Genomic DNA, 14,174 nt, shown 5'->3' with positions numbered 1-14,174 from the left:
AAGATACTCATATCGTAGCAGTCCACTCAATCCAAAACAACCTCCCAGCTTTTGCCCCGCTGCCTGCGCTGCTTGACCAGCGTTGGCCCCAGCTCCCAGCCGAGACCGCTGCTGCTGTCGACGCGCAGATACTGCACAACCCAGCACTGACGCTCGAGACCGTCGGCTGAGACATACGTCTCCTTGATGGGCTTGCCGTACGTCAGCAGCGACGTGCCGCGGGCGAGGCTGGCCAGCTGCTTGGCCGAGATGTCGGTCAGCGCCTGCATGCGGACCTTGGGCAGCGTGATGGCAGTGCTGCCGTCGCTGCGGACAGTCTGGCCGGCAGCCATGGCAGCCAGGGCCGTTGCCGTGGCCTCGGCCGAGCCGCTCGAGAGCAGCAGCTGCGAGAACACGACATACTTTGGACACTCGGCCACGGTGCAGTGAGCCAGGACCGACGCCGGATGGATGAAGACGAGCCCGCTGCCGGTCTGCTTGTGGTCCAGCGGCAAGAGCGGCACGTAGGCCACCTCGATGGCGCGGCGAGGATGCTGTCGGCCCACAAACTCGGCCGGTGGTGTCGGCATCGCATCGGCCCGCATCGCCACCCTGTCGACGAAGCCGGCCGCCGCCATCAGCTTCAGCAAGGCCACCTCTCTTTCCGTCGGCTTCTTCAGCAGCGGCGTGTACTCCATGTTGGCCAGCCCGGGCATGTTGGCCCGCAGCAGCTCCGTCAGCTGTCGCCGGATTTTTTGCACCTCGAGCAGCGTCTTGTAGCTCACAAAGTTGTTGTCGCACCACGTCGGCGTCGGCGTCTCCGAAAACTCGGCCACCACGTGCAGCCGCTTGATCGCGTCCGAGTAGTCGTCCGTACTGCTGAGCCGCCGGTGTACCTTGCTGTACTGCTCCGCCCTTTGCCGTTGCTGCTCCTCCTTGCGAATGTCCTCCTGTGTTCGCACGCCCGAAACAGAGTCCTGCTTCGGCGCCTGCACCCGCTTGACAAACAGCCCGTCCACCGTCAGCGCCGCCACCATGGCAATGTTGTAGTGCAGCAGCCCTTCGTCGTTGCCACGCAGCAAAATGTTGGCATAACGCGGCGGCAGCGGAAACAGCATCAACGCCTCGCCCAGCTTGGAGATCTTGCCCGACCGCTGCACCGCCCCGATGTGCTGCAGCATCTGCTCTGCTCGCGCCAGGTTCTGTCGGTCTGGCGGCGTCGGGAACGGAAACACGTCCACTTTGGGCACGTTGAACGACTTGAGTAGCAGCACCACGTCCTCAATCGGCATCCGCAGCATCTCCGGCACCGCAAATGGCTTGAAGCTGGCCTCGTATAGCGCTGACGAGTACAGCCGGTAACAGTGACCCGGACCCGTTCGTCCGGCCCTTCCGCTGCGCTGGTCTGCACTGGCCTTGTTGATCCAGCCCACCTCGAAGCTCTGCACTCCCGTCACCGCGTTGTACCGCCGCTCTTTGGCTCGCCCGCAGTCGAAGACGAACCGCACTCCCGGGATCGTCAGACTCGTCTCCGCCACGTTTGTCGCCAGGATCACCTGTCGGTACCCGTTCGGTGCTGGCCGGAACACCTTTTGCTGCTCCTGTGTTGCCAGCTTCGAAAATAGCGGCAGTACGTTCATCCGCAGTGGTCCTGTTCCGGCTTCTCCTTCGCTCGCCTCCACCACAAACTCCTCCTCACCTTCACCTTCACCCTCGCCCTCCTCGTCCTCGCCCTCGATCGCCGCAATGTCCAGGTCCAGTCTGCCGCTGCCAAAGTCGATATCCTCCGCTTCAAAGGGCGCCTCTCGTGTCGACAGCCGCACCTTTGGCCCCGTCGCCACGTCGAGTCCGTTGATCTCCCGCCTCAGCCGCTTGGCCAGCTTCTGGATCTCGTCCTCGCCCGTCAGGAAGACCAAGAAACTGCCTGGCGGCAGCTTGCGGTGGCCGCGCACCACCTTGCGGAACGCCTCCTCCACATAGTCTGTCTGGGTGGTGCGCGAGAAGTGGACCGTTACCGGGAACTGCCGGCCCTCGATGCTGATCACGCGTGGTGGTGTTGAGAACAGCTGTGTGTTCTTCGTCAGGTCCTCGATCTGCAGCGTCGCCGACATGATAATCAGCTTCAGTGGCCCCAACGCCTTCCATCCGGCCACCTCGCTTCTCTGCTTGTTCAGGATCTCCCGCATCTGGTTGACCCGGCTCAGCAGCCCGATCAACAGGTCCGTGTTGATGCTCCGCTCGTGCGCCTCGTCCACGATGATCGCCGAGTAGCCTGACAATACAACGTCGTTGGCCATCTCGCGCAGCAGCACGCCGTCCGTCATGAACTTGATCGCCGTCTTCTTGTTGTGCGTGCCCTCGAACCGGATCTGGTACGCCACCGCTGACCCGTGCGACCCGAGCTCCTCAGCCACCCGCTTCGACATGCTCACTGCCGCTACTCGTCGCGGCTGCGTCACTCCGATCATTCCTGGCGTCGGCGAGTCCGGTGAGCCGTAGCCGGCCTCAAACAGGAATTGTGGCACCTGCGTCGTCTTGCCCGATCCCGTCCCGCCCGTGATCACCACCACGTTGTGCAAGTGGATCGCTTCCATGATCTGATGCTCCTCCGCCACCACCGGCAGCTTCTCCCGCGCTGCCTCCACCTCGGCCGTCCGTGTCACCGCCACGTTGAACACCTTCCGGCCCGTCGCCTCCGATAGCTGCAGCTCGACCGGCAGCGGTTCCTGTTCCATCGGCCGCGGCTCAAAATTCTCCGGCCGTGGTATTTCGAGCATGGCCGCTGTCGTGCTCTCGGTCGTCGGCTGGAACCCCAGCGCCGCGTTTCGTTTCTCGGTCGCCCAAATCTTGAATATAGACGGCCCTTTGTCCTCGGACGAGTCGCTCTCTTCTGACTCGGACTCACTTTCGCTGGTATCATCTTCCTTTGCCGTCTCCTGTGCGATCACATCCTTCCCTTCGAACCCTTCCTCTTTGCTTTCATCTCCGCCAGAGAATCCGTCCCACTCCTCTTCCTCTTCGTCTTCCTTCATATCGTCTTCCTCCACCCGTGGCACAATTGGCTTTGCCTGCGTGTGAACTTGTTCCACCTGGTATTTAGACTTGACGCCGCCACGTTTCTGCCGTTTCTGCAGCACTGGTCTTCCATCATCGCCGAGCTCCAGTGGACGCTTCAGACCGGATCCAGCAACCGCCGGTACAGACTTGGCCGCCTGTGGAAACAGAGAGACGGCCGTCGCTATAGCATTTGCCGTTGTCACTGCGGGCAAACTCCCTTCCGGCTCGTTTTCCGTTGCCACCTGTGGTTTTGGGGCAGGCTTATTCGGACGTGCTTTCAGGGCCGGTGCCTCTTCCGCCTCGGACGACGATTCCTCGTCCGGAGAACCACTGTCGCTGCCGGTATGCCGGGCCATGCTCTCCTTCTTCCTCTGCTCGGCTTTACGACGCTTTCTGCCCACTCCCAGGTTTTTGGTGCTCTCAAACATGCTGGTGTCGATGCTTGATGCAGCCAGCTTCTCGTAGAGCCTGAGATTTTCGTCCTTCTTCAGCTTGAGCTCGATGTACTTGTCCAGACGCTTTGCCTTCTTGGCGCTCATCTGTGGCTGGCTGGCCCGGAGCTCTTCGCGCAATTGTGCCTTTTTCTCGTTGTGCTCTCGCTGTTCTTCGAGCAGGATCTCTGCCCGGTTGCTGTCCACTGGGGCTTCCCCATCATTCTTCGCCCGAGCAACGTTTTTGTGCTTCCTCTGCCGAGGGACAAACTTCTTCGTCACTGCCATCTTATGTTTACTTGGTGTGATAAGACGAATGGAAATCTATCCGATAAACAAAGATTTACGACAAACGTACGGAGTACTCACAATTTTTTTGTAAGGCGCTTTCGTCCGATTGCTTATCGGAGTGCTTATCCGTAGTTCAGCGACTTCTAAATTTCCCGTTTTTTGCGATCACATGGCCAGAATGCTTACTAATATGATACGTATTTTTAGTCGTACGGAGTACCCCGCGCGTGCACGCCTCTCCACATTTATTCCTGCAAGCACCGTGTACTGTTCAAATGTTTTGATCGCACTGTACTCTCTCCACACCTAATATTGGCCTAAAGCAGTCAAATTACTCTGTATATCAACTGGCCTGACTGAAGCACATCGGCACGGCGTATCTAGAGCAGCCTATAATCTGAAGCTTTAATAAGGGTTTAGATCAAGCCTTTCCGAGTTTATATCAGAGGGCCAGCTGCTGTTATAATATCGTACGTATGGTATTCCGATAAAACCTAGGGCAGAATTGTAGCGGTCTTCTTAATAGGCTTAGGGTGGTGCCTCTCAGCTTATGGGCACAGTGCATACGGTGCCAATTCATCAGAATTTCCTACACTACGAATAGAGCTGAAGCTACAACGCAAGACCACTGTACAGCACGAGCGCAGAACGCAGCCTCACACAACATGGAAGAGCCTGTTGTTCGCACCGCGCCCTACCCGGCACCGTCGAGCAAGGTGTTGGGAACGGTCAACGGCATCCCCACGGAGGTGGAAGTCATCTCGTTCACAGACAAGATCATGGTCCTGATCTCCCAGGGCGGCCGGTTGGCACAATGGGTACAAGAGAGAGAACCTCTTCTGACAAGACTCACGCTGACGCGGTGGCACAGATCGAGGTGCCTCTCTCAGCACCCTCGGCAGCATCGGTGGATGCGGCCCTGCCGGCTGGGCTCCGGGGCAGCAGCGGACCCGACCTGCTGCCGTCGACGCACCTGACGCCCAAGACGCTCTTCGGGGCTGGCGGCCAGGCACGGGAAACGTTTGGACAGCTGGTGGCGGCACAGGTAGGCAGCCTGCTGGCACTGCGGGACGCGACCGACAGCCGGACGGTGGTCGTCGGGCTGGGGCTGGAGCCTGATCAGGACGTCGGGCAGGGTGGCGGCGGCGACAGCTCGCAGGCGCAGGCAATCTACTTTGACATTGTCGAGCTGGTGCAGAAGGTGCTGTGAATGCGGCCAAAGAATCTGTTCGGCTCACACGCTGCAGACGATTATGTGATACTTGGGATCTCGTGGCCAGAATAGGAAAGGCCGAAGCGGCTCTCTTGTGAATGGCTCCTGGCTCGAAAGAATACAAATCACAAGTGCCGCTTGTTCTCCTGGGCAAGACAACACCCCCTCTTCTACTAGCAGCAATCTTCCGGTCGCCCATTAGCTCCTCCTGTCCATTGTCAGTACCTCTTTGGATTGGTGACATCACGGCCTAGGCATCAAATGAGGGATGTGCAGACGAGCGTGATCACAGTGGAGCCGACGAGTTCTCTGTTCGGCCCCGCTCGCCGCCCCCACATGGTGTCAAACATTCGTATCATCCGCATCCCGAGGAAGCACCGACACATCTCCGGAGCTGGGGAAGAGGCGTCCGGCTGAACACGCGATGCCGTTCGTGGCGTGGGATGTTGGGACCTGCGCGAATGCGCGAGGGCCACTTTTGGGGCTCTCTCTTCTTGGCCAGCCGGACCGGCAGGAACGTCTTTCTCTTTGCTCGTTCCGTCGGGCTTATCGTTGCGGACGAGAGCAGGCTTCCGGACACTCCAGACGGCTGTTCATCGCTCTTTCGTACGTAAAATCTGGTCAGGTACAGCATGCAAGATGACATACTCTCCAGCAAAGTCCGACTCAACGCCATGCATCCACAAAGGCGGGTCTGCCGTGAGCTCCCATTGGCGCCTTGGTCCAGCCTCCGGCTGCAGGCTCGGACTTCGAGAGGGGTCGTCATTTCATCATAGCTCCGAGAAGTCTGCGATTCCGTAGCCCAGATGATCAATATGACCCCACAGTAAGAGCTGCGCAACCAGGGCTCTGCCACGGACTTGTTGTATATAAGCTGCGCTGATCCGTCGTCCTACTTTTCTCTTTCTTGTTCTGTTCTTCCAGCTCATTATATCATTTTCCCATTAATCACATAATCAAAATCGTCAAGATGGTACGCCTCAGCTTCTTCTTCATCGTCTCCACGTCCTGCTAACAGCCAATAGGTCAAGGTTCTTCTCGTTCTGTACGATGGTGGTCAGCACGCCCGTGATGTAAGTCTATGTTGTCTGTGTTCGATGTGGTCGTCAGAACGCGGGGTATACGCTGCGGCCGACGCTCGGCATGTTGGCGAGATCGGCATGAGGGCGGTAGCACGGCTCTGCAGCAGATTGATGACTAAGCAATACATGAGCTGACGAGTGTGATGTGATGCAGGTGCCGGAGCTTCTGGGCACGACGGAGAACGAGCTGGGGATCCGCAAGTGGCTCGAGGATCAGGGCCACACGCTGGTGACGACCTCGGACAAGGAGGGCGAGAACTCTACGTTTGACAAGGAGCTGGTCGATGCGGAGATTATCATCACGACGCCGTAAGTGTCCCATGCCCTTTTTGAGTTTTCAGTGTCCCACAGGACGAAACTGACCTCCTCAGATTCCACCCTGGCTACCTGACGGCGGAGCGTCTGGCCAAGGCCAAGAAGCTGAAGCTGGCGGTGACGGCGGGCATCGGATCGGACCACGTGGACCTGAACGCGGCCAACAAGACGAACGGCGGGATCACGGTGGCGGAGGTGACGGGGTCGAACGTGGTGTCGGTGGCAGAGCACGTGGTGATGACGATCCTGGTGCTGGTGCGCAACTTTGTGCCGGCGCACGAGCTGATCGAGGCGGGCGAGTGGGACGTGGCAGCCGCGGCCAAGAACGAGTACGACCTGGAGGGCAAGGTGGTGGGCACGGTAGCGGTCGGCCGCATCGGCGAGCGCGTCCTCCGGCGTCTCAAGCCGTTCGACTGCAAGGAGCTGCTCTACTACGACTACCAGCCGCTGTCGCCCGAGAAGGAGGCCGAGATCGGCTGCCGTCGCGTCGACACGCTCGAGGAGCTCGTCGCCCAGTGTGACATCGTCACCATCAACTGCCCGCTGCACGAGAAGACGCGCGGCCTGTTCAACAAGGAGCTCATCGCCAAGATGAAGCCCGGCTCCTGGCTCATCAACACGGCTCGCGGTGCCATCGTCGTCAAGGAGGACGTCGCCGCTGCCCTCAAGACTGGCCACCTCCGCGGCTACGGCGGCGATGTCTGGTTCCCCCAGCCCGCTCCCAAGGACCACGTCCTCCGCTACGCCAAGAACCAGTGGGGCGGCGGCAACGCCATGGTCCCCCACATGTCCGGCACCTCGCTCGACGCCCAGCAGCGCTATGCGGCCGGCACCAAGGCCATCCTCGACAGCTACCTCAGCGGCCGCTTCGATTACCGCCCCGAGGACCTCATCGTCACCGGTGGCGACTATGCCACCAAGGCGTATGGCCAGCGCGAGAAGAAGTAGGCGTGCTCCCCCAAGAAAAAAAAGTGCTCACGGAAAACAAGTTTGGTAGAAATACAATGTGATGTGATCAGGGATCTGTTTTGAGTCACGTGCAGTGCTGCAGCCTTCCTAACACGTGATTCCATTATTGTGTCGTAGGTATTACAAACCATAACCATATCCCAAGTCTAAAGCCTCGTTCAGAATACACATTAATGCGACATCATCGTCACCATCACACATTGCATACGTCGCACATACCCCACTCTTCGCCCTCCTTCAACCCTCACTGCGCCATCACGTCCACGTACCGCCCAGTCTTGCGGCCCTTGCGCGGCTTGCGCGGCCCTGCCGCCCCCAAGAGGTCATCGATACTGTTGGCCTCGCTGACACCAGTTCCCGGCCGACTTGGCGACGCACTGCCCGGCAGGCTGACCCCTGAGATCGACCGTATCAGTGGCGGTGGCACGCTGCCGGATCCGCGGACTGCCCGCAGGTTCGGCACCGACGGCGACGCCCCCAGAGGCCGCAGCAGTCGTGCTGGTGGTCCCATCGGTGGACCTCCCATCATCGGCGGCGATGCCAATGGGGGTGTCCCCATCGGTGGTGCCATCGTTGTTGCCGTCGGTGCCGTCGTTGTAGCCATTGTTGCAGCCGCCATCGTCGTAGATGACTGCGAGGTCGATCGCGGTGGCGGTGGCGGCGGTGTCGTTTTGGCCGTCTCGTCCGAACCACCGTTCTTGTTTATCCACCGCTTCAAATCCGCGTCGTAGTAGAAGCTGCTCTTCTCGCCCAGATTGGCCCGAACCGCTTTGGGCGCCTGCTCCACCACCTCCTTCTTCCCACCGCCAAGCCATGCCGGCAGGCCCCATCCCTTTTTCTTGGCCTTTGCTGCTTCCGCTCGTTTGGCTGAATTGTTAGCTCGTGCTCTCTCTGTTCACATCGCAACAAGAACCAAATGGAACAAAAACCTACCGTCTTCTTCAGCTGCTTTCCGAAACATTTCCGCGTTCTCGCGGTCCTTCTCCTCTTTGGTCTTCTCTGTCGGCTTCTTCTTCGTGGCAATTCCATCATTGTCGTCATCCATAAAGCTCTTCTTCCGCTGCAGCTCGCCGTTCCCATTCGATGTCTCTGCGTCCGGCTCAGCCCCCGCATCAAATGACGGCGGTTCGTAGCTGTACGGCTGGAACGACGGGGACGCATACCCGCCGTTTGTCGTTTCCTCCTGCACCGGCTGCGCTGGCTGCCGCGTCTCGACCTCCTCGCTGGCCCCGGCCCCAAACGACGTCCTAAACGAAGGCGGCTCGTATCCGTACGACATCGGCTGGAAACCAAACTCTGCCACTGGACTCGGCTCCGGTCTCTGTTCCGACCGTGGCGCCTCGCTGGTTGGCGTCAGCACTGGCTCTACCTGCACCAGCGGCGTGTATGACGACTGTCGAGAAAGCCCGTTGCGACCCGAGTCCGACTGGCCTCCCGTGGCATTGTAGCCGCTCAGATATCCGGGCGACAACTCCGACGATGCCCGCCGCGAGCTGACCTCCGCCGGCTGGTACTCCAGAGATCGCCGTCCCGAAGCTGCAAACGCAGATGGCGGTTCGTACAAATTCGGCACGCCGGCCGCAGGCGCTGACACCGATAGCGACATGAAACCCGTCGTGTTGGGCTCGTACGGGCTCGTCACCGAGATCGGCGATGTCACCGACTGGCCGCCTGCTCCTGCTCCCGGCGCATAGCGTGACGCTGACCGCATCGGAGGCGGAGACACCATGCCCGAACCGCCAACGCCGCCGTTCGTCTGGCTAACAAACGTCGGACTGAACTGGGAGCTCTGCGGGCTGAACATGTCCATGCCCGTGAGGCCGGCCGACGATTGCGGCCGGCTGATCGTCGGGGTGCCGCCCGGTAGTCGTGCAAACGGTCCGCTCTCTGCTGCTCCCTCGCCGTCCGGATGCACTCCGCCGCCCTCGGCCTCGTCGCCTGCCACGAACTTGTTGAACCGGTTCCACATTGTGTCCGACACCTTGTTCATGCTTGGCTTCGGAATCCATGAGTTGGACTCCTCCTTGGGCGCCTGCTTCAGCCGCTTCATCAGATCGTCTACCGCCGTCTCTAGCAGCACGTGGTGGTATGGCGACCGCCGGCTCTGCGCCGTGATCGCTCCCATGATCGCCTCGCAGTACTGCAGCGCCCTGTCCCGGAACCCATACTCGGCCAAAGTCATCGCATGCTGCAGCTTGTACGCCGCCAGATGGGGACTGCCGCCCGTTGCGGCCGCGCTGCCGCCCAGTGACAGCCCGTACTCGTACACCTCGCTCAGCAGTACTGCGTCCGTCTCCTTGGCGAACGAGTCGACCTGACGCTTGTGGTCCGCCCCGAGCAGCACAAAGTTGGCCGCCGCGTCGTCTAGACCCCCAAACACCGTCACGTTCCGCGAGAACAGGAAGCACACATGGGCCGCCTCTGCTCGGCCATACCCCGACAGCAGGTTCCCCAGAGAGTTGATCGCCTGCACGTCGTCTGTCGTCCGGTTGTTCAGCACCAGACACAGCGTCTCTCGCCAGTTGTCCAGCCCGGCCAGCGCATCCTTGGACTGCTCGCCCGCCGCTGGCTGCCTCGATATCAGCTGCAGTCCGGCCCGCGCATGGATCGGCACCAGCTCGTCCACGCATTCTTCGTGATTTCCCGACAGAACGTCGTACAGCGCCGCCAGCGACTCGTTGTTGTGTCCCGGTGTGTTAACCTCCTTCCGCACAAACTCCTGCGCCACCTTCTTAAACAGTTCGGCCGATGCAGCTCGTGCAATGAGGAACGCGTGACCCCAGAGCCGCTTGTCAACAGCATCCCACGCTGCCTTTTCCTTGTCGCCGAGCAGCAGGTTCTTGCGGATCTGCTCAACCACAGCTGGGTCCACTGCATCGGACTGCATCTGCCCCGACGACGGCCCGTCCGATAAGCCCGCAATCCCAATGCCGGCCGTATACGCAGGCACCTCTGCGGCCGTGACAGTCTCGTCAACAAATGGCAGGAGGCAGTCACGCACAGCCTTATCCACCGCTGGGGCGCCCTCTAGGACGCCGTCGTGTTCAACGAAAACACGGAGAATCTTCCACAGCAGTATTCTCTCTTCGAGCCGCTTGTCTTCGTGCGAGACCTGCAACGAGAAGGACTGGCTGGGAAGAGAGCGCGCCAGGTCCTCGATCCCCGCCGTGAGCCATGCTATCACCTCCTTCTTCTTCGACTTGCCCTTGAGAGGGCCGGGGAATCTCGCCAGCCGTTCTTCAAGCGGGTGGATCTCTTTGATGTGCTTGATCTGCACGTCCCCGGCCTCACGATGATACATGGGCAGTGCCTGGTTGATGCCGTAGCGTGGGATGTCTCGTGGAAACGACGACACAAACACGCCGCCTACCCCCCAGGCAAATATCGGCGCCCCCTTCCATCTCTGCAGCGGGTCTTGCTCTGTTCCGTCCGTGGGAGGAACAAGATTCAGGTTCTGCGACGCAGCTCGAGGACGAAGCGGGAGAGGGATACTGGCCGGGGCACTGTCGGCTGGCTTAGGGGCCGGGGGGGTGGCAAGCATGCTGGCGGGAGACTGCGTGAGAGCACGTTGCGGAATAGGGTCACTGTGCGGCGTGTAGTTTAGTATCCGCTTCGGAGGCGACAGCGTCTGGGTCGACAGGCCATATGAGCTCGCTTGCGGCGGTGGCGTCTGTCGGGATTTCTGAGGAGAATATTGGTTCGTCGGTGGTGGCGCTGGATTCGGCATACTTGACGTAGGAGGCCGCGCCTGGGACTCATCTTCTTCCACCTCTCGTGTGGGCGGCAGCGATGGGACCCGATTGAGACGCGGGTCGTACGCAGACGAGCTGCTTCGCCGTTCCGGCAGGTTGCTCTCGCCCCGGATAATCGGATGCCCGAGAGACGCATTCCTTGGCTTGTCGTAGGACATCTCGAAGTGGGCAAGCGGGCTGGACGTCCGCGGCTGGTGGGCGAGTATGGGCGGCGGCACGCCAGCCGGGATGGGTGCATAGCCAGTCGAAGGCGTCCGGGCCACAGGTGCAGGAGAGTATCGGCTCGGTGGCGAAACATGGGCGGAGCCGTTTGCGTGAAGCGTCATGTTGGGCGAGGGAGAGTACCGCGACAATTGCGGAGAAGCGGCGCTCTGGGGCGCCAGGTTCGAGGATACAGTAGATGCGTATGGGTTCGTCCGTGGCGGTGCCACCAGCCGGACGATGTCAGGAGTGCCCGACGTCTGTTCCGCTGGCTGTTCCTGTGGGGGTGCTGGTGTCGGCGCGGGTGAGTAGTGAGCCTGCGGGGGTGCGAATGAAGGCGTGTGTGGAGGCTGAGAGAAGGCAGGCGGCGTCGTCTGGGGAGGCGGGTGGATGGGAGCGGCCTGCGGCGGTCCATATGGACTGGCCGGAACCGGTGACCCGTGGGTATGCCGAGATGCTGGCCGAGCCTTGGAAACCATGGGCAGCTCTTCGAAGAAGCTCTCATGAACAGGAGCAATGACAGGAGCACTCAAAGGAGTCGCCTGAGCCTTCGGCAGTGGCGCGGCTGGAGACTGCTCGTAGTTCGGTTGAAGAACAGACGGCAGCGTCAGCGTCTGCATGCTGGTACTCCGGGCCAGGATAGGGGGTCCCGGTGGCGGGGCAGAGGCTGCTTCCACAGTCCTGGGCAGGTGCTGCATGCTCGGCCGCTTCCTCGGCTTCACAACGTCCATGGGAAGGTCGTAAGGCGAGTGATACCCACCCTTGGACTTGTCGGCAAAGCTCTGGGCCTTTGGAGCAGGCCGTTCCTGAGACGGCGTGCTACCATAGAGCGGAAACTGGCTGGGTGGCGGCCCAGGAGTGACAAACGGGGACGGAACGACAGGCTGGGCGGGAGAAAACGTAGTAGTCGGCAGGTATGGATTCGCCGGCTGTGGCGTTTGCAGAGGCTGGACCATCTGCGGGCCAGCTGGAACATATCGGTTGGCGGTTGGTTGTGGCTGTGACCCGTTGACCTGGGGCACTTCCGGGACCTCGTCATCCAAAAAGCCCTCGTCGTCGTCTTCAAAAAAGGCAGCCGGATCCAATTCCTTGTTGTCCGTCTCCAGCACAGAGTCGTCCATGAGCAGTTCGTCCTCGTCGTCGCTGGCGAGAGCAGCAGCCCACTCAGCAGCCAGGTCTTTGCTGCTGGCTTTCGGGACCTGTGCGGCGATGTCAGACTCTTCTTCCTCCTCCATGGCAGCGGCCAAATCTGAGCTGTTGTGGCCCAGTGCGCCCACATTCATCGCCTGCAGAACCTGTATTGTCGATTTTCGCTCAAAAGCAGGCTTCGGCGACATCTCCGCTGGCTCACGGTCTGACGGTCCAGCGTGATTGAAAAAGTCGTCGTCTTCGTCAATCGCCTCTTCGCCGAAAGGATCATCAGCCTTGTGTTCCGGCGGACTTGGCTCTGCAGCCTGGTGGTGGTCGTGGGAGATGAGCGGGACGCCCTCTTCGAAGCGAATGCCAAGAGCATCATCAGACGCAGCCGCTGCATGGTCGACGGCATAGCTGTGGTCGAGCAGAGCATCGGCATGGCTGGGTTCCAGCTCGGCATATTGGCTAACCTCCTGGTCAACTTCCTGGATGATGTCCGAGGCCTCGTTGGACGTCAGCGGCTGATGGTCGAGGCTCCGGTCGGACTGCTCGTCTGCAGGCATTGTGTCGAGGGCAGGAACGACGGGAAAGGAGTTTGTCCGATCGGTTGGGGACATGAACTTGAAAGGGTCCGTGTCAGCCCGTGAAAGGCTCCATTCGGTGTTGTCGTCATCGTCGGCATCCCAATTGACCTCGTTCGACACCGTTCGCGTAAAGGAAACGGTGCTCATGTGCTTGTTGGCCTTGTCGGACACAACAGGCTCGGCCGACGGTTCGGCCGTCGCACCAGTGGCCTGATCGTGATCGACCGGGGTGTTGGACATGTCCGCATCGGCATGACGGAGCTGCCCGGTCCACGGATTGCTGGCATCGTACTCGGGAAACCAGGCATCTGCAGCCGTCTCGTCGTGGTCGGCAGTACAGGCTTCGGCTTCGGCTTCGGCCACGCCGTCGGCCACGACCTCGTCAGCCGTGTGCGAGGCATTGCTCTCCTCTAGGGCCTGCGGTGCTAAAGCTGGCTTTGCCGGGGCTTCCGCTGCAGACGCCGGCATAAAGGCCGGATGCCACGTCGCGTTCGGCTCGTCGGACGGCATCGGGCACTATAGGGGAGCGAATTAAAGGGAAATAGACCAAAGCTTCTCGCCGGAAGCACAAGCGAATCGAAGATGCACAACAGAAACTGACCAGGTCAGCAACATGGAATCGGCAGGCGACAGTCCGCAGCTCCTGTGCATAAAAAGGGGGATCAAATAGCGAAAGGGGAGAGGGGGGGTTGAGCGGACGCGACGACGTACGGAGTACTGTATGGATTAATCTGAAAAGGAGTGACGAAGGTGCTCGAGTTATAATGCGCCTGGCATCTTGGTCATGTGCCAGAGATGAAAAATTTGTCAGAGGTCGCGCTTACAAGGGGTCCGGAAAGCAAAAACAGGCTGCAGACGATGGCAAGAGCCAGTGAGATGGGAGACGATAAATAATGTGGGAGGCGGAATACGGGCAGGAGGTCAAAATGGTTCCATCAGGAATTCGCAATAGAGCAAGGACATCAGTGGTTTTGCAGGGATGTGGCATTAGTGCCGAATCGCCAAACTGTCCTCATTCTTCGGTGCCGTTAGAATAATTACATATAGCGGACCTTCCATGCCTGTCTGTGGGGCTTGGACGTGCATGCGAGTGAGAATGGTTCTATGTAGGGGCAAAAGGGGCCACGTTTTAGCAGAGCCCCTACTACTCCGCACAAGATACACAC

The 14,174-nt window shown here is 60.1% G+C and overlaps 4 protein-coding genes across 4 annotated transcripts; 2 read left to right on the top strand and 2 right to left on the bottom strand.

Annotated features, from left to right (window-relative positions):
• Positions 1 to 26: 26 nt before the first annotated feature.
• Positions 27 to 3,755, bottom strand: CMQ_555 (deah-box RNA helicase; the record flags this gene model as incomplete). Its single annotated transcript, XM_014317634.1, has 1 exon — positions 27 to 3,755. One exon carries the CDS (start codon positions 3,753 to 3,755, stop codon positions 27 to 29), a length of 3,729 nt encoding a protein of 1,242 aa, XP_014173109.1.
• A 668-nt stretch (positions 3,756 to 4,423) lies between these two features.
• CMQ_1449 (uncharacterized protein) lies at positions 4,424 to 4,968 on the top strand (the record flags this gene model as incomplete). The annotated part of the gene is made up of 2 exons (XM_014318528.1): positions 4,424 to 4,576; positions 4,630 to 4,968. 2 exons carry the CDS (start codon positions 4,424 to 4,426, stop codon positions 4,966 to 4,968), a joined length of 492 nt encoding a protein of 163 aa, XP_014174003.1.
• Positions 4,969 to 5,941: 973 nt separating this feature from the next.
• CMQ_1226 (formate dehydrogenase) lies at positions 5,942 to 7,316 on the top strand (the record flags this gene model as incomplete). Its single annotated transcript, XM_014318305.1, has 4 exons — positions 5,942 to 5,944; positions 5,997 to 6,044; positions 6,208 to 6,362; positions 6,425 to 7,316. The coding sequence occupies 4 exons, from the start codon at positions 5,942 to 5,944 to the stop codon at positions 7,314 to 7,316; spliced, it is 1,098 nt and encodes a 365-aa protein (XP_014173780.1).
• Positions 7,317 to 7,581: 265 nt separating this feature from the next.
• CMQ_898 (copii vesicle coat protein) lies at positions 7,582 to 13,518 on the bottom strand (the record flags this gene model as incomplete). Its single annotated transcript, XM_014317977.1, has 3 exons — positions 7,582 to 7,835; positions 8,028 to 8,204; positions 8,271 to 13,518. The coding sequence occupies 3 exons, from the start codon at positions 13,516 to 13,518 to the stop codon at positions 7,582 to 7,584; spliced, it is 5,679 nt and encodes a 1,892-aa protein (XP_014173452.1).
• Between the last annotated feature and the right edge of the window lie 656 nt (positions 13,519 to 14,174).

Source organism: Grosmannia clavigera (genome assembly GCF_000143105.1).
Source record: "Grosmannia clavigera kw1407 unplaced genomic scaffold GCSC_140, whole genome shotgun sequence".
Lineage (NCBI taxonomy): Eukaryota > Fungi > Ascomycota > Sordariomycetes > Ophiostomatales > Ophiostomataceae > Leptographium > Leptographium clavigerum.
Note: the sequence above shows the minus strand (reverse complement) of the source record. Positions and strands in the feature narration are given on the sequence as shown.